Source organism: Dasypus novemcinctus, chromosome 10, assembly GCF_030445035.2.
Source record: "Dasypus novemcinctus isolate mDasNov1 chromosome 10, mDasNov1.1.hap2, whole genome shotgun sequence".
Classification (NCBI taxonomy): domain Eukaryota; kingdom Metazoa; phylum Chordata; class Mammalia; order Cingulata; family Dasypodidae; genus Dasypus; species Dasypus novemcinctus.
In genome coordinates, this window is record NC_080682.1 from 108,899,466 (window position 1) to 108,921,178 (window position 21,713).

The 21,713-nt window shown below is 39.9% G+C and overlaps 1 protein-coding gene across 4 annotated transcripts in view; it reads left to right on the forward strand.

The window, feature by feature from the left end:
• Window positions 1-21,713, forward strand: part of UVRAG (UV radiation resistance associated) — a 402,827-nt gene that overhangs the window by 344,262 nt on the left and 36,852 nt on the right. For 3 of the 4 annotated variants that reach the window (XM_058305983.1, XM_058305985.2, XM_058305984.2), the window contains one exon: window positions 16,412-19,970. The exons of the other annotated variant lie outside the window; for it this stretch is intronic. In XM_058305983.1, the coding sequence (XP_058161966.1) occupies window positions 16,412-17,114 (703 nt within the window). In that variant the 3' untranslated portion in view covers window positions 17,115-19,970. Of the gene's footprint in view, window positions 1-16,411; window positions 19,971-21,713 lie in introns of those variants that run through there. 4 annotated transcript variants of the gene reach the window in all.

The window sequence follows — 21,713 nt, forward strand, 5'->3', positions numbered from 1 at the left end:
ACAATCCACCAAAGTCAAATCCAGAGTCCTAGAAAGATGCCCTGCAAATCTAGACAGCAATTGTGGTGAAAACATTCTTTGTAGCTTGTCCTACCTCATCTATCTCAGAGAGACAGGAAACTAAGAGTCACAGAACTTTATTAAAAAGTTAAGAACTTTAGAACCAAAAGATACAAAATGATTAGGTGTTTCAACTCCATTGAATAAGAAAACTGAAGGACATAGGTTGAATGAGTGGCCTAAAATTACAAAGGGAACATATGTTTGCCCCTAATGTTTGTCTTCCTTGAATTGCATGTTCTTTTTTGGAATAAGACATGATAAAAGCAGGATTTCAAAGCCATCTGTCCGGTTCTAGTCATAGGTTTTTTTTATTATTCTGTCTTTAATTTTTCCAATATCAAACTTAAACTCTAGCAGCTTCATGCATAGCAGTGTGATACAGTTAAAGGAGGACTGGATTTGGGAATTAGAAAATGTGGGCTCCAGTTTTCAGCTCTGTCACTTAAATTTCATAAATCATTTTTGAGTGTCAGTTTTTACAGTGGAGTTAGTAACACCAGTCCTATTTCCCCAGCATAGTTGTATGAAACAAATGAGATAATGTTTCTCAAAGTGGATTATAAACTAAAAAGCATTATACAAGGTATTATTCATGCATTTGACAATTTATTATCTCTTTTACATATGGCACTATTCAAGAGACCAAGGAAGATTCAGAAGTGTAAGATTTGTCCCTTTGCTTAGTTGACAGTTGTTTAGTTTATAATCTAAATGGGTAGATGAGACAAATTAATATTTTGGAGAACATGACTTGCAAAGATATTTCTATGTATTTTTCACTCTCACTATCGTATGGAACATAGAGCATGAAACCCAAATTTAGTGGGCAGTGTGCCACAATGATGGGGATCAACCTGTAACTGACTTATCTGATGTTTTAGGACCCAGCTGTGCCGTTTTCAAAGAGATTGCAGCATCCTCAACAATTGGCTATTTTGCGGCACGCTGGGATATTTCTCCAGATTCCTTCTAGTGTTTAATGAGGTGACCTTGGGAGGCGCAACTGGTGGTTTTATATGTCATCTCACTTTAGTGGTAAAATCTCCAGATGGTGCTTCTGCTAACCTATTTCTGATCTAGTGTTCCATTTCTTTTTGAAAATAGAATCAAGCTCAACAGCTTTAAGAAATAAAAGAAGGGAAGGAGTAAGGGAGGAGGAGGGGAGAGGAGGGAAGGGCAGGGGAGGGTGCAGTGGGGAGCAGTGGACCTATGAATTTTGGCACTTTTTAGGAAAAAGTTTTCTCAGTAAACCAAGAATAATGAAAATCTGCTTTCAAGGGGTGATAATATGATAGTTTTGCTTTTAAGTTAAACCATTTACCTTTATAAATGAGGCAGTATTAAAATCTTGAAAAGACCTCATTTTGAAAAAAACAGTTTTACCCTCATCCCTTCCCTCCATCATGCTAATGCTAAATTCAGAACTGAATTCTATCTGGTGACCCCTGAGGGACATAAAAACATGTTTAGCTGATGTTAGTTTTTTATTTTAGATTAAGTGACATTGTCTTTGAAGTCTCAAGAGAACTACTTAAGGTAGCTATATCATATAGACTTGCCTTTCAGAGTATTTCTTACAAACCGGTGTCTAATATGAAAAGTGAAGCCTAGTCAAAAATAAATGAGAAAGAAAGTTTTATTGGGGTTTTTTACTCTTTAAATAGCTATTTTAGAAGGAACCTTGACAAGTCATCTCCTTACCTCTAGAAAGAAACGTACAAGGCATATGGGTATCTGTAGTATTTTAAAAGACCTTGGGGGACCAAGCTTCTTCCATAACTCATTCCAGTCTTTAAGCACCCTGGCTTCAGGAAATTCTTCCCTATGTTTAACTTACAGACCCCCTCCTGTGGTTAACACCCATTTCCTCTTTTCTCTGTCTTGAGTCAGGATGGAGAACAGCTGGTCAACATCCTTTGCGCTAACCCTCCTCCAATGACAGAAAGTCATTTAGATATCCCAGGACTTCTTGTCTCCAGTTATTTGAATCAAATTGCAATCTTTTTCTTTTTGTTTTTCTGTGTGTCTTGTTTTTTATTTATTTATTTATTCCTTTTGATTATAAATTAATGTATGCTCAATGAATAAAATTTGGAAGATATAAAAATGTACAGAAATGGGGAGAAACAATAGCCCCACAATCCAGGGACAAAAACTACTGGTTTTCCACGTACAAGGTAGCAGGATCAACATCGTAAGGATTGTAGTGGTGATCATATCTATACCAGCCCTGCCCAATAGAAGTATAGTATGAATGACATATGTAAATTTAAATTTTCTGGATGCCACATTAAAAAAGGTAAAAAAAAAAAAAAAGATCATTTTAATAATTGTTCAGTTTGTTAGGCTGCCAAGTGCAATATACCAGAAAGGGGTTGGCTTTTACGATGAGGATTTATTAGGTTGCAAGCTTATAGTTCCGAGGCTGAGAAAAATGTCTAAATCAAAGCATCATCAGGCTTCTCTTGATCCCCAAAGCCTGGCTGCTGGAGATCCTGAGCTCCTCTGTCACCTGGGAAGGCCCATGGCGGCGCCTTCTAGTCACTCCCTCCTCTCCTGGGTTTTGTTGCTTTTACCTTCTTAAGGCTTTCTCTCTCAGCTTCTATGGGTTTCTCTCTCTGCTCCTGTAGCTTTCTCTTTTTCTCTGTCTCTGTATTCATCCTCTTTATGAAGGACTCCAGTAAAAGGATTAAAACATACCCTAGGTCATTCCTTAATTGAAATAACCTAATCAAAACTCCTTTAACTGAGGTCGTCTAATCAAAAGGTCCCATCCACAATAGGTTCACACCCACAGGAATGGATTAGCTCAAAGGACCTGATTTTTCTGGGGTCCATAAACCCCTGAAACAACCACAGTAATATATTTTATTTAACCCAAATATAATCCAAAAATATTGTCTTATCAATGTGAATCAATATTTTTTAAATTATTAATAAAACATTTTACATTCCTTCTTTCATACTGAGCCTTCATTAAATCCAGTATGTATTTTATACACACAGTACATCTCAGGCACATCTCAGATTAGACTACCCACGTTTCACGTGACCAGTGACTAGTGTCTACAGTATTGGACAGCACAATCCTTAAAATTGTAGACCTGCCATTTTGTATAATATTACATCTTAAGAATTTCAATAATGTCATTAAAAGCTTTTTAAATGTTTTTAATGATTGCATAGTATTCAGAGAATAGTTATTTAAATGTGTTTTTTTAATAGATTTATTTTTTTATTTATTTCTCTCCCCTTCAACCCCCCCCACCCCCGCTCCCGTTGTCTGCTCCCTTGTGTCCGTTCGCTGTGCGTTCTTCCGTGTCTGCTTACATTCTCGGTGACACGGGGAATCCGTGTCTCTTTTTTGTTGTTGCGTCATCTTGCTGTGTCAGCTCTCCATGTGTGTGGCGCTGCTCCTGGGCAGACTGCGCTTTTCATAAAGGGTGGCTCCCACTGCCAGGAGCACTCCTCACGCATGGGGCATCCCTGTGCAGGGGCCATCCCTGCGTGGCACGGCACTCCTTGCACGCGGCAGTGCTTCGCATGGGCCAGCTCACCACACAGGCGAGGAGGCCCTGGGTTTGAACCCTGGACTTCCTATATGGTAGGCGGGTGCTCTATCAGTTGAGCCACCTGTGCTTCCCTAAATGGTTTTTAGTAAGTATATCTATAATGTTCCTTTTTACTTTTTTATATTAATTGAATGTTTCTCAACACATTGCCAATTTAAAAAAATAGTAAATTGTTCTCTTTGAGTACAACTAGTTAAATCCATTCATTCATAAAACAAATTAGTCATTAAATATCTTCTTTGTGCTCTGTACTAAGTTTAGATTGGAGAAATGAAGGATTAGATATTAAGAAATAGAAGACAAACTCCCTCCTATGCAGTACACACGACTTGGTGCCACAGTGGCCCTGTACATAAACTGCATTTTATTCTGCCTTAAATGCCCTTCCCTTCCTTCCTTTCTCCACCCATCCTCCCTCTTCTCCACCCCTGCACATAAACACACACACGCTGGCTGGTTCTCTCCCACTTACCCTTAAAGGTGCCAATCAAATATAGCCTTCTCTAATGAGTCCTTCAGCTGATTACTGGGCTTTCTTCTCCATTACAGTATCCGAAGAGTATGTTTCTTACAAAGCACCCATGGTTTTCTGGTTGTTGGTTTACTTTCTATCTCCTCTCCTAGAGTAAAAACTCCTTAATGATAGAAAACTTAATTTATTTTATTCTCTTTTATTCCCAGACCCTAGCAGATTGTCAGGCAGTGAATGTGGATTTCAAAAATGTCTGCTGAAATATGTGTTGAAACAGAAGTAAACATAGTGAGCATCAGTTGAATGGTACAATAATAAGTACTGTAGTTGTTCAGAGTTGAAAGAGATCACTTTATTTTTTTAAAGATTTTTATTTTTTATTAATTTCTCTCCCCTCCCCCCACCCCCAGTTGTCTGCCCAAAGAGATCACTTTAGATTAGCATGGTTGAAGAAGCCTTAATGAAGGAGGTAGGACTTGAATTGAGCTTTGAGTGATGGGGAAACTTAAATGAATGGAGGGAGGGAATTAGCAGAAAAGTCACTGATATGTTCTGTACTAAGTCCATGTTTTCCAGGAGGAATTCTTTAGCCTGTGCTAATAAGCATCAGCAGATATATACTATTTCCAGACCTAAAATACTGTACCAAATTTGAAGAACCGCTGTAGAGATATGGTCCTGGCCCATCAAAAGCTGACAAGTATTTGCAACATTAGAAATGATCACTGGCTGCTTCTGTATGGACTTTGGATTTAAGCTCAATTTATATAAAATTCCTTGTGTTTAAATTTTGTTGTTGTAAAAGATCAGTAAATATGATAATTGTTCATCTATTCTTCCACTAGTGGATAACAATATATAATAATAAATAATATAATAATATCATTTTAGCTAATACTTAATGAATGTTATTATAAACCAGGTACTCTTCCAAACACTTTGAGTTATTATTTAGTTGACTCATTTAATCCTCACAACAACCCTGTGAATTAGGACCCTTTGTCCTCTTCCATCTTACAAATGGGAAACTAAGGCACAGAGAGGTTAAAATAACTTAAAAGTAACAAAGCTACCAAATGGAGGAGCTAGGATTTGGAGCTAGACAAACAGTTTAGAGCCCCTGCTTTAACCACGACACAGCACAGCCTCTCTTATGACCATGTTGAGAATACAGTGTTTTACCTAAGGTATCATTTAGCATCTGGTGGTTTTAGGAAAGGAGTTGTATCACTACAATTCTCTCCTGATTTTCTTCATTCCTCTCTGACTGATCTTTTTATATCACTTGTAGGCTTCTCTTTCTCTTCTTCATCGTAAAATTCTAGAGCTCCTCAGGGCTCACACCCAGGCCCTCTTTTCTCTCATTTTATTCTTCATTCCTAGGTTTATCTTATCTACAGCCATAATTTTAATTGTAACCCAAATGGAAATGAGGCACAAATGTAAATCTTTAGCCCAAGTCTCTTTTCTGACATCCGATCTGTATTCAAATTACCTTTTTGGACATCTTCACAATATATTCTATGTGGCCGTGTTTTTTTGTTTTGTATTGTCTTTAGGTTTTTTCTTCTACCTGTCTCCCACTCCAACCACCCTTAGCCTCGTGGTTTTCCAATGCTGTTTTCAGCAAGTGGAACCTCTGCCCATCCTTTTACAAAACCAGGAAGCCAGGACTAATCCTTGTAAGCCTTGTTCCTTTTTTCCTTCTCACCCTCATATCCAGCCTTTGCAACTCCTGGTATTTTCCCTAATCTCTTTTTTTCTTTTTTTAAGATTTATTTATTTATTTCTCCCCCCTCCCTCCATTGTTTGCTCTCTGTTTCCATTTGCTGTGTGTTCTTCTGTGTCTGCTTGTATTCTCATTGGGCAGCTCCGAGAACTGATCTTGGGACCTTCCAGAGTGAGAGAGAGGTGATCATTCTCTTGCGCCATCTCAGCTCCCTGGTCTGTTGTGTCTTTTATTGTCTCTCCTCTGTGTCTCTTTTTATTGCATCATCTTGCTGCATCACTCTCCCCGTGGGCCAAAAAAAACTGCATGGGGCAGCACTCTGCGCAAGCCAGCACTCTGCGTGGGCCAGCTCACCACACAGGCCAGCTTGCCTTCACCAGGAGGCGCTGGGTATTGAACCCTGGACCTCCTTTATGGTAAATGGGAGCCCAATTGCTTGAGCCACATCCGCTTCCCTATTTTCCCTAATCTTAATTGTCTATAGTTATTCTAAATTGTCTATATTTGCTTTTTGGTCTAAACTTCTATCATTGCTTACTTGTACTTCTAAACAGCCTGCAGTCTCCCGACATCTACTCTTGCCCCACTCTAGTCTGTTCTCCATCTGCATCAAGTGTGCACTTTCCAAAATACAGATCTCACTGTGTCTCATACACAGGTAACCCTTGCCTAAAACACTTTGATGATTTTGATAAAACAAGAATTCTAAATATGGCCTATGGGTTTCTGTGTGATCTAGTCTTGTTTCCTCTTTAGTTTTATCATCATCCATGCCGCCTTCACTCACTGACCTTTTGGGTCCTCAAACATTATTCTCCCTCTTGACATAAAGACTTGAACTATACTATTCCTTCTGCCTAGAAGGTGCTCTCACCCAGCAACCCTCAAAACCCTTTCTTTAAAACCTGATTAAGGGAAGCGGACTTGGCCCAGTGGTTAGGGCGTCCATCTACCACATGGAAGGTCCGCAGTTCAAACCCTGGGCCTCCTTGACCCGTGTGGAGCTGGTCCATGCGCAGTGCTGATGCGCACAAGGAGTGCCCTGCCACACAGGGGTGTCCCCATGTAGAGGAGCCCCACGCGCAAGGAGTGCACCCATAAGGAGAGCCGCCCAGCACGAAAGAAAGTGCAGCCTGCCCAGGAATGGCGCCGCACACACGGAGAGCTGATGCAGCAAGATGACGATGACGCCGACAAAAAGAAACACAGATTCCCGTGCCGCTGTCAACAACAGAAGCAGACAAAAACAAGAACACGCAGCAAATAGACGCAGAGAACAGACAACTTGGGGCGGGTGGGGGGAAGGGGAAGGGGAAAGAAATAAATAAAATAAATCTTTGAAAAAAGAAAACCTGATTAACTCCCCTAGCCCTTCAAAGTTTGACCTTTTCTGAGTTAGTTTTCTGTTATAAGGTCTCTCAGCCCATGTCCTCTCCTGCATAGCCTTTGTCAGAGATTGTTGTTTTACATTTATGTCTGTGATTCTTTGATAAATGCCTGCCTCCCCCCCACCAAAGGCTTAATTTCACAGATTCTGTCATTGGCCTTAGAGGTCTAAAACTTCCTTTGGCTCCCCTGCAAATCTAGTTTAAAAATTCTGAAAGTAGTCTCTGACCAGGCTTTTGATTTCCCTTTTGAGTTCTTTGTGGAGCTAGGGTCTGTGAGAATGCTTTTCCTCTGGTTTCCCTGGCATCAGTATTTTTTTCTAGCTTTCAGCAAAAGTAGTTTATTACGCCCAAGTCTCCAGGGCTGTCCAGACCCTGCGAGGGGTCCCCAGGTATCACCATGGCATCTCTTTGCTGTTCTGTACATACTGCCTTGCAGGAGGTTGGTTATTTATGCTGGATATAAATGGCATTGAGATGGGCTGTGTCTGTTTCTGTATACCATTTTACAGTCTTCGTGTTTGTCGCCCCACTGTGATTTCAGTACTTGACTGGTATGCTTATTTCTTGTGGTGAAAGGTGATTGACTGAAGTAGCTGACTTGACACCCCCAGGACCTCTCTTCGTCTCCCTGGAGGATCACTCTGTATTCCCCAATACCAGAAAGCTTGGCTTTGGGACCAAGCTGGCCTCCAGATGGGCTCTGGGTCCCCCTGGCCCCCTCCCCATGCTGGGGGCCCCTCCCCTCCAGGCCAGGCGCTGCCGGCCAGGACTGTGGAGGACTGATGGCCAGGCCTCGTCTCACAGTCTGAAGAACTGGATTTCCTCAGCTTGCTCAGTTTATCCTTTGCCTGTGGAACTTTCTCTTTCACAAATTCACCTTTCCATCTCTATGTAGTTTAAATAAAATCTAAAGGTTCCCTTGTTCAGTTATACCTTTTTATGCTTTGTTTTTATTTAGTCAGACTTTGGCAAGAAACCTTCCAAGCTAAGCCCAGAGGGAGGTGACCATTGGCAGATTTCAGCCTATGCTTTTTGCCCAAGTTTGTTTCTATTTTTGTTTTGCGTCTTGTTTTAGTTACCATCCAAGGCAAAGATCAATCCCTTCAACTGCTCTGATAATGGTAAGAGGTCTTTAGATTGTGTGCCTGTGGCCGGGAGACCACATGCTTGAAACTCGTTGACCCCAGCTACCTCCTGGGAGATAAGATCTAGCTGTTAAATTTGGCTTCCCCGAAAGGAGGCTCTGTGCTTCTGCTTGATCTAAGAAGGAAAAGAGAAAAATAAATCCCAACCTTTGCTGAATTTTTTTAAAATTTTATTTTATTAGAGAAGTTGTAGGTTTACAGAAAAATTAAGCATAAAATAGAGTTCCCATATACCACCCTATTACTAACGCCCTGCCCTTTGCTGAATTTTTAAAAAGGATAGTAGCTTAATTTATGAAGGTTGTTTTTTTGAAAAACAGCTTTATGTCATAATTTCTTAGCTGCCAAAAAATGTAATTCTACCTCAGTTTCGCCTTGGCAACCTGCTTTTGGCACTCTGTGCAGCCCTGTCATTTCTCTTCATTATTTAAGCAGTAATCTTTAAGAAGGTGAGAAACTATTATTGCTTTTTAGCACAGTTGACATGATATTGGCGCAGAGCAGTACCTAAAGCTTCAAACATTTCTTATGGCCATAAACCAACTTAAACACATCCATGTAGAGGTCTTACTGCCATGAGTCATAGCTGCTACAAGGGGCTGGGGGCTGGAGAAAGAAGAAGATCAAATGTTGTTACAAGTTGCTTTTTTTTCTTTTCTTTTTAAATATTCTTATTCCACCGAGTTGAAGCTGTAGATTTTGGCTATGACCCAGACAATCAAGATTTAGTATTTTGACCAGCTGTGATCTAGTAATGTTCCTCAGAGGAAGCATTTTGTAGGGAGAGAAAGACACATATTTGAGATTGTGAATTGTATACTCTTTCCAGTACACTTTACAGTATGAGACCTGGATGTAGACAGGTAAAACAAGCACAAGTGAATCTGACAGAAAATAGAGAATATATACATATGTGCGTGCGCACACATACTTTCATGTAGCTGAGAATTCACCCCAGCTTCAAGAATTTTCTTGATGTGGTCAATCTTTACATTTTTCCTTTATTTCATTTTCCCCTAAGTTTCTACATTTATATCATTTTGTGGCAGAATTTATTTCTGTTCATAATTGATGCTTAGAGTACCTAACAGTATAACAAGTCTTGGGAAGTGAAAAAAAAAAAGAAAGCCTCACAAAGTTTAAGAAGGCAGAGAAGAAAAAAGAGGATCTGCTTGATCTAAAAATTGTTACTCTGATTCTCACCTTCCCTCAAATAGAAGTAGAGGTCAAATGTCGGTGTTTTGGTGACAACAAAAAACCTGAAGAGCCTAGAGATTGAGAAAGAAAAGGGAGCTAACGTTTGTTTAGGCAGACTGCCGGGGTTAAGCTGCAGTTTTCAATTTGTGGGATTGTTACCTTAAACAGATTATCTAACCTCTGCACCTCAGTTTCTTCATCTGTAAAATGAGAAAATGTTCACAATACTTCACAGAAATGTGAGGATTAAATGAGACCATCTATAAAGCTGTTCACAGAGTGCTTATCCCATAGCACTTCATAAATATTAGTTACTGTTGTTTTATTGTTAGTTATAATTTATTAAGCATCTACTCATGGTGCTAAGAACTTTACTTCTGTATTCATTTAATCCTTACTGCAGTAACTATTAGGTGGATATATCCATTTTACAAAAGAAGAAACCGGTTGAGAGCCGTGAGGTGCTGCACTGTCCCACATTTAATAATGGTAGTGTTAGATGTAGAGCTCTAGAAGATTAAATGTGGGAGATGTCAAAATGGGCATCACATTTTGGACCCTTGCTTTCTAACTTTGTTCTCCTACTTCCTTTTCTGTAAAAGCAGGTTAGGTTAGGGGAGCAGATATAGCTCAGTGGTTGAGCACCTCCTTGCCACGTACAAGGTCCTGGGTTCAATCCCTGGTACCTCCTTTGAAAAAAAAAAATGTAATAACTTCAGACAGTAGAACCAGCATGAAGAGGAAGGGGTCATGGTGGGGACAAGGGTGGTGGAGGAGAACTAACATTTCCCAGGTTGTCTTCATGGCACAGTGTTTGTATTATGATTGTAAAGTTTCTGAACATGGTCTTCCTCATTTGGGTTTGGGAAATAGAAAAATTCTCTCTTCCTGAAACTAAATTCATGCAGAAAAATGATACATTAGGGGCTTGGGGACAATTGGAATGTAACTCAGAGGATTCTGGGAAGTTCTTATAGTCCCTAAGTAGTTGGTAGATGATGTAAATAGAGGCAGTTTAAGCATTTCTATTTTATTCAAACCCTTCCCCATTCCAGGCCTCCACGAAAAAAATTAATGGAAAAGAAAAAGAAAATGGATTGGTGTGAAATATTGGGCAGAATAAATCTTTGGATTGATTTAGTGTGTGTCTTTTCTCCAAAACTCTTTTACACTTGCCTAAATTCTTTATCTGTTTCTTGCACAGCTAACTCCCTGATGCGCAAAGGAAGTGGAGATGGGGGTGATGGGGATGCGTTCTGTTTGTCCTCCTTTAATCAGCGTTCTGTGACGGAGAAAACAGCAGAAGGAAGGAGACCTAGGTTCTGGCCCTTCGTCTGCTATAGCCTGCCTTTCTGTGTACAGTCATTAGTATCTGTGAGCTTCACTTGCCCCTTCTGTAAAATGGGGGTAATACTTTTGGAATTTGAAGCCCATCAAGGCTAATAATAGTGACAGCAGCCACAATTACATAATGCTACGATTGCCATCAGCATATATGCCAGGCAGTCATTCTGCCAAGGATTTTAAATGCATTATTGCAATTTAATCCTCACCATAATCCAGTGATCTATTTTACAAAGGGAAAAACTGAAACACAGAGGATAAGCAACTGCCTATAGTCATAAAACTAATAAGTGGTCAATTTGACCTTAAGTTTTATCTCCAAATAGGATCATAGTGACAGAGTTAGGAGAAGAACCTAGGTCCTTGAACATGCTTTCGCATCACTACTTTCTCCAGATACAGCTGAAGAGATAAGAAAATGTAACAGACTATAATAAAAAAGGACTCACATGATCATCTCAATTTACAAACATCAGAGAAGTCAAATATAAACTAGGCTGTCTTTCTTGACCTCTAAACTCCAGTCCACTTGGCTTCCCCTCATCATACTATTGTTTGTGAGCCTGGGAAACTCCTTTCTGGATTTTAGCAGAAGGTTTATTATTAAGTAATTTAACAGTCCCCAATATGGTTCAGCTATTGAACAGTCAATGTTGTGTTTCCCTAAACCATGGCCTAGTAAATTTGCAATTACGATATCTTTGGGTTGTTGTTTTTAATAAATTCCTTTTAATGCAGCATTAAACCTCAGCCCCAGATATCATGTTTCCAAGTTTCCAGTTTGGACCTGAGCTAAGCTGAAAAGAGATATCCACTTAAGGCAGACAGCTGATGAGAATGTTTCCAGCGACTGGTGGACTTGGTCCACTTGACTGAACATCAGGGTCTGTGCCCCCAAATCCCGTGCCTTAGAGCTCACAGGGATCCTTGGTGGGGGTGGAAGATAAAGAAAAGGGACCACGTTTCCTGTTGCATCCCCCTCCTCCCAAAACACCCACATTTATTCTTTGGGTTTTTTGCATTTGTTGTTGTTGTTTGAGGTAATGGGAATACCTAGGACCTTATATGTAGGAAGCTGGTACTCATCCACTGAGCCACATCAGCTCCCCTGAGTTGGGTTTTTCTTTTGTTTTGCTTGCTTGTTTGTTTTCTAGGGGGCATCAGGAACCAAACCCAGAACCTCCCAATGCTCAAGCATTCAACTGCTCAAGCCACATCTGCTCCCTGGGTTGTTTTTTTTGTGTGTAGAAATTCCCTGTAAGTTTCTCCTCTCAACTGAAATAATGTACTAATTTCATTCAGTAGGTAAATTGCCAATAGCCTTTAAAAGCCAGTCATATAATTAGTCTACGAGTATTGATATCTTCCTCCATCTAGGTGAAACAATCATGATGGTAGGCTATAATCAGACAAAAAGAATCTTGAAACCTGGGCATTCCTTTTTTAAGCTATTATTTGCCACTTTATTTTATACCTTTCTCTTTTTAGACAATACTAGAAGTAAAATGCTCTTTTTTCTGGTAAGAATTTGGCTTGTACTAGCTAAATTGGATATGGAAGATTCTGCAAAACCTTCTACTATATGTGAAAATCAATATTATTTTATTAAAATATGCATTTGTTTTTATACAAAAATGCTTACAGCAGTTTACTTTTTAACAGTAAAACTTTAGGAAGATCCTGAATTTATAATAATAAGGAAATGATTAAGTAAACTACGGTATTCCATTCAGTACAGCAGCTATGTAAAATTTGGTTTACTAAGACATTTTAATAACATCTAAAGCAAGATGTATATATACATCACACATAATGTAAACACATAAATCTAAGTCTGAAAAGAGAACATTTCAAATTAATAGTGGTTTTTTGATGGGTAGTAGGACTGTGGTTGATTTTTTAAAATATATTTTTTATAGTTTTTGAATTTTCCAATAAGTATAAATTATTATTATAATATTTAGAGTATATGTCTGTTTTTATATATTTTAATGTAATCATTTAACACTTCAGTTGTTTGGAGCTCAACTGTCTTAAAAATCTGAAACATAGCTAAGATCCTGAAAGTAAGAAATTAATTCTGAGTATCCAGTTTTATAAAACTCACCTCATAAAGCCTATTATGCTCTGGATATCCACTGGCCCATTACTCAAATACTGTCTACTCTAAATTTGCACACACTTCTTAGGGCATCTTCTTTACATGAATGCAAATTAGAAGCAAAACATAAAGAAAGAGAAGAAGGTGGGAAAAAGGAAAAGAAAAACTATCGGTGCAGACCTAAGAACTTTCAGACTGAAATGACTGGAGGAATATATGTTACTGAAATCCTGTATTCTCTTTATTGTGTCATAAATTATGATACATGTTCATATTGATGGCCCAAAGTCATCAAAAAATACTTTTTTTGTTCAATTTATTCTGTTTAAGATTTTAAGTAAGGTTTTAATAAATATTTTTGAAAGTTTCATATCACATGGGCTAAAAATTAAAGAAAAGACAAAACATGGTGATAAAAAGATACATAAACCTCTTATCTCTCTAAAATAATTCATTTTTATACAGTTCCTAAGGAGAGCATTTTACTATCACTTGAATTTTCTAAATTGTATCTGATACCATTACCTGAGTTCTCAGAAAAATCCAAGGAAACTGACTAATATCACAAAATCATGATGTCAGAAATACCAAAGTCTCCATCTCTCAAAGCTTTAATATCCATCCCAAAATTTAGATCAAGTTTGGGAGGGTTAAAAGAAAAAGCTGTATAATGGCAGTTAGCTCGATGTCTGGCATGTCATTGGCACTTAGTAAATGCTAGTTGAATTTGAATAAGATTCTCCCATGTAAGATGAAACAGCATGGGCTCTGGAGTCAGACCAAATGAGCTCTGGAGTGAGACCGACTCTAGCTCAGATGTGGACTCTGCAGCCTTGAACAAACCACATGACCCATCCACCTGCCTACCCTCTCACAGGCAGAGGTGAGGGTTCTGTGTCTGCAAAGCACTTTGCACAGTGCTCAGTATATGACTGATGCTCAGGAAAATGGTACTTTACTTTCGTTCCCACTGTAGTTGGAAAGGAAGAGGTGCCATACTTCCTTACTTTTCTATTTGCAGGGTTGAAGAGAGCTTTTAGAACAGGGGTTCTTAACCAGGGTTCATGAACTTGAATTGAAATTTTAAAAAAACATTCTTGTGGGGACATGTTAATACAGGTGTGATATATTTATTAAATAATACACAGTAGAGTGTGGACTTAGTGAGGGGTCTGTGGTTTTCACCTGACTGGCAAAGGGGTCCATGGAACAAAAAAGGTTAAGAACCCCTGCTTTAGAGTCAAAATCAAGGATGGCTGCAAAAATCCCTCTTCCTTTTGTGTCATAAGCACTGTTTGGGATGCCCAGGCCTTTTCCTCATGCCCTGCCTTTTATCAACCCACCTGGAAGTCCAACGGAGAAGCAAAGAAGGATTCGTGTGTGTGTGTGACGCGCGCTCGTGATGCGTGAAGGAGGGATGGGGGAGTCAAGTCACTCATCCCTCACAGCTGTGAGTGGCTAAGCACCTGGCCTCCAGTCACATCCAACAGTATCCCCTTCAGTGTTCCAGGCAGGTTCACCTGGTCCTGCCCACTCCTCCTGAGCTGGGTGGCAATGGAAGCTTGGCTTGTCTGCTAGAATCGATTGTAGGTGGTGCTGATGCTGTGTTTTGATTTGCGTACCTAGCAGCAAAATCATTTAGAGAAGGACACTGTGGGTAAGTAGTAGAGTGAAAACACAACTGGCAAAAAGTGCATAGCTTACCCAGTTACTGTGACTTTTGACGACATTACCTGAAAACCCATATTAAGGGCAGCAGGTTTTGCTCTGTTTTGTTTTTCTTGAAAACTGAAAATGGTAATTTACTGGTCTACTTGCCTGGTTCTGTATGCCCCTCAGTGACCACCCCTAATTATGAAATCTCTCCTGGCACCAACACAAACAGCCAGGCAAGAGAGTGTGGCAATCCCCTGGATTAGATACCTCGTGTTGCCTTTTCTCAAAAAAATCGCCCTTACTTAGGTGTCCAAGACCACAGGTAAAATCCAGCATCAGAAAAGTTCCAAGAGAAATCCCAAAAATGGATGGAGGAGGGAGGAGGCAGCTGGGTCTAGAGCTTGTGGCTGTGGGCACAGGTGGAAGGAGCCCTGTATCCTTTTTCCTTTTTAGGGCTATTGTAATTTGAAAATGCATTATTTGAATAAGTATAGATGCCTTTCTCCTGCAACTGGAAGCTCCTCAGAGGCATAGGGCCTGGTCTATCTTTCCAAGGGAAGTAGAAACACCCAGTCCCTATAATAGCTATTTGTTGGATGACTGTGTAGGTTCAAGTCTGGCCTCTGCTGCTGTTTATTGGTTGTTCTCTTGCAAGCCACTTTACTTCTCTGTGCATGTTTCCTCATCTGAGGAACACAAGTCAGACGAATCTTGTGTTTGTGCCTCTCTGACTTTGGACCCAGTCCATTTATATAGTTGCTTTGAAGCTGATAAGCTTCATCCAAGTATAATATCTAGAAATGTAATCAGTACTCTGGGGGTGGCGTGACTGGCATAGTGTGTACTGTGACCATGGTTTCCAGCATCTGGAAAGTCTGTTTTCATTGGTTTATTATTATTTATTATGCCAGTTTAAGATTAATAACGTATACCTTCCTTTCCTGATAGGATTTTTGTGAGGACCAAGTGATATGATGTACCTAAAATTACTTCAGAAGCCATACAGCTCTGTATAGTCTAACAGTGATTATTATTGCTGGCCCAAAGATCTCTCCCTGAGAAATAACTCGGGCTCAAAAAAAAAAAAAGCACTGAAAACCAAATATTGTAAAACATGTGTGACTAGCCTTATAAAGGAGAAGTCATTTCCCAAATTAATTTTTCATTTTAAAAAAATGTACACTTGGGTCCCTTTCTGCCAGTTCTTTAACGCAAGGTGTGATTAGTATTGGGGTATTGAAAAGGCTGTTGGCCACCAAGCCATGTCCTCGCCTTGCCACCACCTCCCTGACTTACCATGGGAAAATTATTTAACTTACCCACTTTGTCAAAGATGACTACTTTGTGAAGAAAAACAAGAATTGAACTATTAACAAGAATAAGAATGTCGGTGGCCCTTCAAACATATGAAGCTGATTATTTCCCTCATGTATTTTTCTTTCCAGATCCAGTTCCTCCAGTCACTTCAACTCTTCCCCGTGTAACCGGTTCCTATCCCCCATCCCTACTCTCTGTCCTCTAAAGGCATTTAAGTATGTTCGTATTCTTAAAGGAAGTTCCCAAAGTTGATCCCAGCATGCCTCATTTGTTTCTTGCATTTGGACACTACAGTTAATACTGTATAAGGTTATTACCTAATTTTATTATCTCAAACCTAAATAGGCTGTTTCATGTTTCTAGATCCAGAAGGCTTAAGCCAAGTTTTGAAGTAGAAAGTAACTTCTCATTTTTGTTTGTCTTTTAGTGACAGACATCATACCTCCAGTGCAATCCCTGTTCCAAAGAGACAAAGCTCCATATTCGGGGGTGCAGATGTGGGCTTCTCTGGGGGGATCCCTTCACCAGACAAAGGACACCGAAAGCGGGCCAGCTCAGAGAATGAGAGACTCCAGTACAAAACCCCTCCTCCCAGTTACAACTCAGCATTAGCCCACCCTGTGACCACCGTCCCTTCCATGGGAGAGTCTGAGAAAAAGACAACATCTCTTTCCTCCTCCTTGGATACCTCCTTGGACTTCTCCAAAGAAAACAAGAAAAAAGGAGTCGATTTGGGTGACAGCTTAAATGGAAGCCATGTGAGTGTGGACACTAGCCAAGAACAAGGGGAAGCCCTCCCCCGGCATCCTGCCACAGTAAATGGCACGCTCCTGCCCAGTGAGCAGGCTGGTGCCACCAGTGCCCAGCTTCCCGGTGAGTTCCACTCAGTCTCAGAAGCTGAACTCTGCTGTACAGTGGAGCAAGCGGAAGAAATCATCGGGCTGGAAGCCACAGGTTTCACCTCAGGCGATCAGCTAGAAGCGTTCAGCTGCATCCCAGTGGACAGTGCTGTGGCAGTGGAGTGTGACGAACAAGTTCTGGGAGAATTTGAAGAGTTCTCCCGAAGGATCTATGCACTGAACGAAAATGTATCCAGCTTCCGCCGACCGCGCAGGAGCTCTGATAAGTGAAGTGAGTAGATGGACATGCTCGGTAGGACCAGGGCAGAGTCGATGCCTAAAACGAGGACACAGCCGTACTTACCCTTTGTAATAATTATGGAACAAAATGAATATTAATGGGGGATATTCCTCAGAAAAACAGACTCTGTGAATTGAGGAAGGACTCAGGATCATTGTGTATCAGTGGGCCAGAAAAAGTTAGATTTTGCTTTCAAGAGTTACTTTTCAGGCCTTACAGTTTTAAAGCAAAAGTCACTCTCTAATTTGAAAGAGCTTATAGCTCGACCTTATAGGTATTTGACTGCTTTTTATTTACACTTCTATGTTATCCTCAGAGGGAAGATGATAATATATAAATAATATAATGAACTCGCCTTTAGTTTCTTATAAGCATTTGCCTTCACCATAGTTTATAAAACTCTGGGAAATTTGAATATTCAGAAATAGGTTTCCACCATTTCCTGAAGCTCTTTGGCCAGCCATTAGGATAATGAGTAATAAGCACAGCAGCCTCCTTATACTTAGCCCTGCCTTCCTCTGCCCCTCTCCCCCCACTCTCACACCCAGCCCCATAGTCACCCTAAACCCCAGTGTTGTCCGTCTTCACAGCGGGTGGGTTAAGCCTCAGAGTCACTGGTCTTTACCCAGAAGACACGTCTTTCCGTCTCCTCTAATCAACCATGCTCTTGATGTAGCCCTCAAAAGTTAGATGAAAAACCTCAGCTGGTGTACCCCAGGGGTCCCTCAAGGGCCCCAAGGTTACTGCAGTCAGTGTCCATTCCCTTTGAGTCTAAAGCTTTTACGTGGGCAGATGCTGTATTCAAAAACTATGCATGCTTGCTGGCAATGCACTCACCAGACAGAATCCCTATATGTAAATCCCGTGTTAATTTATTGAATTTCAGTCAGAAGGAAGGCATTGTAAATGATGAAATAGATAGAGAGAGTCAACTGCAAGGCAGTTGAGATAGTTGAATTAAGAGACTAGATGAGGCATAGAATACTATTGGTATGTGTGCAGTTCCATAAATAAGAAATTATGTTTTTAAAGTCCACTTGTCATTCCTAGAGCTCAGATTTCATTTATTGTTGCTTTAAACTTTATGTACCCAAGGATATCACCTCAGGGTTGCAAGCTGTTTAAGGAAAAATTTTCCATATATCCATGTATTATACAGAAGAATAAAAATTGAGTTTATGCCACCTGACCTGATTTTTTTTTCCAGCTTTGAAATTCCTTGTGAAACTACCTCTTCCTTATATCATGACAGGACTAGCCTGAACAAAAAAAAAAAGTAGCTACATACAGTAAATAAATTCCCATTTCTATTCAAAAGGCCAATAAAAATTTTTCAGTGTAGCTAAGTTAATGGTGTCGACGTCATTTGAGTTTCATGTATTACGTATAGCAACACAAACATCTTCACAGGTGTGCTTCTCTGATAGCTGCATTTTTCCAACATAAGTTAACTCATATATCTCATCATCATTTTCGTACTTTGTCCAAGCACTCTTGGGCTCAACTTTAATTTTTAGCCTCATTGTCTGATAGAATAGTTCATGTTGTTATTGTCTTTGTAAAGAAAACTCGCTGACTTGCTGCATAGCAGACATGCCAACCCTCAGGCGATGGAAAACTTTAATCCACCGGAAGAAGTTCCAGTCACCCGGGGCAGGAGCCATCTGTAGGGTCACGACCTCTTTGCAGGGTGCCATTATTCGTTTAAAGTTGAAGAAGGTGGAGGTTGACACTGGCTTGGCTATAATCAGATGGGGCTGCAGGGCTCCCCCAGCGTAGTAACATCTACCCAAAAAAGGCTTTGAAGGAAGGGACTGTTAGTATTGAAGAATGAAAGGTGACTCAAATGAGGTTTGTGGTTTCTTCAGATGTGAGAGTGGACTCTTAAAGCTTCTTGCCAAATTCAAAGACAGGCGCCTTCCGTTGCAGGCCTTCAGCCTGGCTCCTGGCACCACCAAGCAGTAGGCCATATACAGAGCACTCACGGCTACGGGGTTAATTTCAGGTTCCACACAACCAGGTGAAGTGTGACTCTGGGGTCCCAGCCATCATTCTCTGCTTTGTGAACTCCCTGATTCTGGGGTTCACAGCTTTTTGCCCCCATAACATGGAGCCCTGCTATTGAATGTGATCAGATCACTCAGAACTAATCAATAGTTAACCTAAACATTTGCTTGATCCACACTTTCCACTGATATATGCCCCAAAACACCACTTAGGTTTGGGTTTGTTTCATTTGGGTTTGGGGTTTTCATTTGAGTTGGTTGGATTTCTGCAATTTCTGCCATGACCTGTCTAGAACCTACAGTATTGCATGTCTCTGGGAGTAGCTGTTCATTCTCCAGAGCTACAGAATTAGTTTTGTCTATGCTTAAAGTAGCCAAGGTGACAAAACAGGATGAGTTATTATCTTCCACTAGTTTTTAAACTAGTCTTGTAAATCACACACACAAATTTTCTTGGAGGATATAGGTTGAAATGGAAATGCACTGCTCTCCATTTCTGAACTGCTGAGAACCCTTTCAGTTTTCATGTAGCCGAGACACTTTTAACAGCTGGCAAATGTTATCAAATGAATATTTGATTGTGTTTTCTCTGTCCACTTCCCCTTACCCACTTCAGAAATTCCAGAGATTTTTTTTTTCCTCAGAATATTAGTTTTGGAAGATTGTATCCAGCTATATTTTTATAGCAGCCCTAATGGTGCCCATTTATCCTGACCTAACTGGTTATTTAAATAATTTTTTAAACCGCGACCAATAATAAATGGCATGTGAAACTGATCTGTTGGTAATTGCAAGAAAACTCAGCATCTGTATTTATAAAATAAAATTGATTAGTATTTATTTTGAGAGTTAAAAGTGTATGTTCTTTCCCTGCTGTTTGAGTCCTGTCTTCATTGTTTTGAATTTCATAATGAAACCAAGTAAACTATGAAAATCTTGTTCTTAAACAATCAGCCAGCCATTCAGCATTTATTGAACTCTCTCTATATGCCAGGAACTGGGCTAAACAAGGTTAATACAAAGATCAATAAGCCACGACTTCTGCCACAGCTAGCTATATTAACAGTCATTTATAATTCAGTGTGATAAATTCTGTGATGGAGAGGCATATAGCCATGCTATGAAACAAGAGAAATGGCTATTAATTCTGACTCAAAGATCAGGAAGGGTTCATGGAGATAATGTAAATGAAAACTGTATAAGATTTCACATTGCAGATGAACAACACAGGCAGAGGCCCAGAGGCATGTCAGGGCCCATTGTATGTTTGGAAAACAGCAAGGAGTTTTCTTTGCTTGGGGCATGAGTGGATGTGAGGAAATGGGAGAGGAGACACTGAGTTGCAGGCTGATGGAGAAGGACCTCAGGTGCCAAGTAGAGGGATTTGTATTCACGCAGTAGGCAACTGATAGGCACCCTTTCCAGATTTTATAGCAGAGAAGTACCTTGTTTAGATCTGAATTATGACTAGCAGCCAAATTATAGCTGGATTCTAGTGACCCTTGCTTGAGTCTGTTTCCTCTAATTTTTTGTTTGGAAAAAAATTCTGTCAAAAAGAGGCACATCCTCCTGTCCCTTATGTTTTCAAAGTAAATATTGAGTAACCAACTGGATTTTTACTGCAGAGTACACTGCCATTCCCAGGAGTGAGACCAGCATCTGCTCTTTAGAAGCTTCATTGGGCATATCCTGTGGCAACCATTCACCTCTCCTCAACTCTGCCATTTTGAAGCTTTGTCCCTGGTCAAGTCATTGAACTTTCAAGAGCCCGCCCCCCCCCCCCTTTTTTTCTGGGTTGTCTTTTTTTTTTCCCACATCTTTCATATAACAACTTTATTGAGATAGAATTCACATCACAAAATTTATGAATTTAAAGTGTACAATTCAGCGTGGTTATTTATATACTCACAGTTGTACAGCAATCACCACAGTGAATTTTAGAACAATTTGATCATCCCAAAAAGAAATCATTAACCTACTTTCTGTCTCTCTAGATTTTCCACTTCTGAACATTCCATATAAATGGAATCATATAATTCCTGTGGGGCTGGCTTCTTTCACTTAGCAAAATATTTTTAAGGTTCATCCATGTTATACTATGTATTCCATTGTGTGGATATATCACATTTTACTTACCCATTCATCAGTTATGGAAATTTGGATTGTGTCCACTTTTCTATCCTATTATGACTAATGTTTCTATGAACACTTACATGCAAGTCTTTGTGTGGACATATATGTTTGTTTCTCTTTACATATACATAAAAATGGAATTGTAGGTCATTTGCTAACTCTTTTTGAGGAACTAGAAAACTGTTTTCCAAAGTAGCGGTACCATTTTACCTACTCCTAGCAGAACATGAGGGTGCCATTTCCTCCACATCTTCCATAACACTTGTTATTATATGTCTTTTTAAAATTTATTTTTGTATCAATGTTACAGGTTAACCCAAAATCGTAAGTATAACAGTAAATCTGCTCTAGTCAGCCATTCCATACCCCTACCCCCTTATTTTTGTTCCTTCCTCAGGCTTGAGGGATTTGGGACAATGTCCAGTGACTGCTGCAGGCTGAGAAGGGATG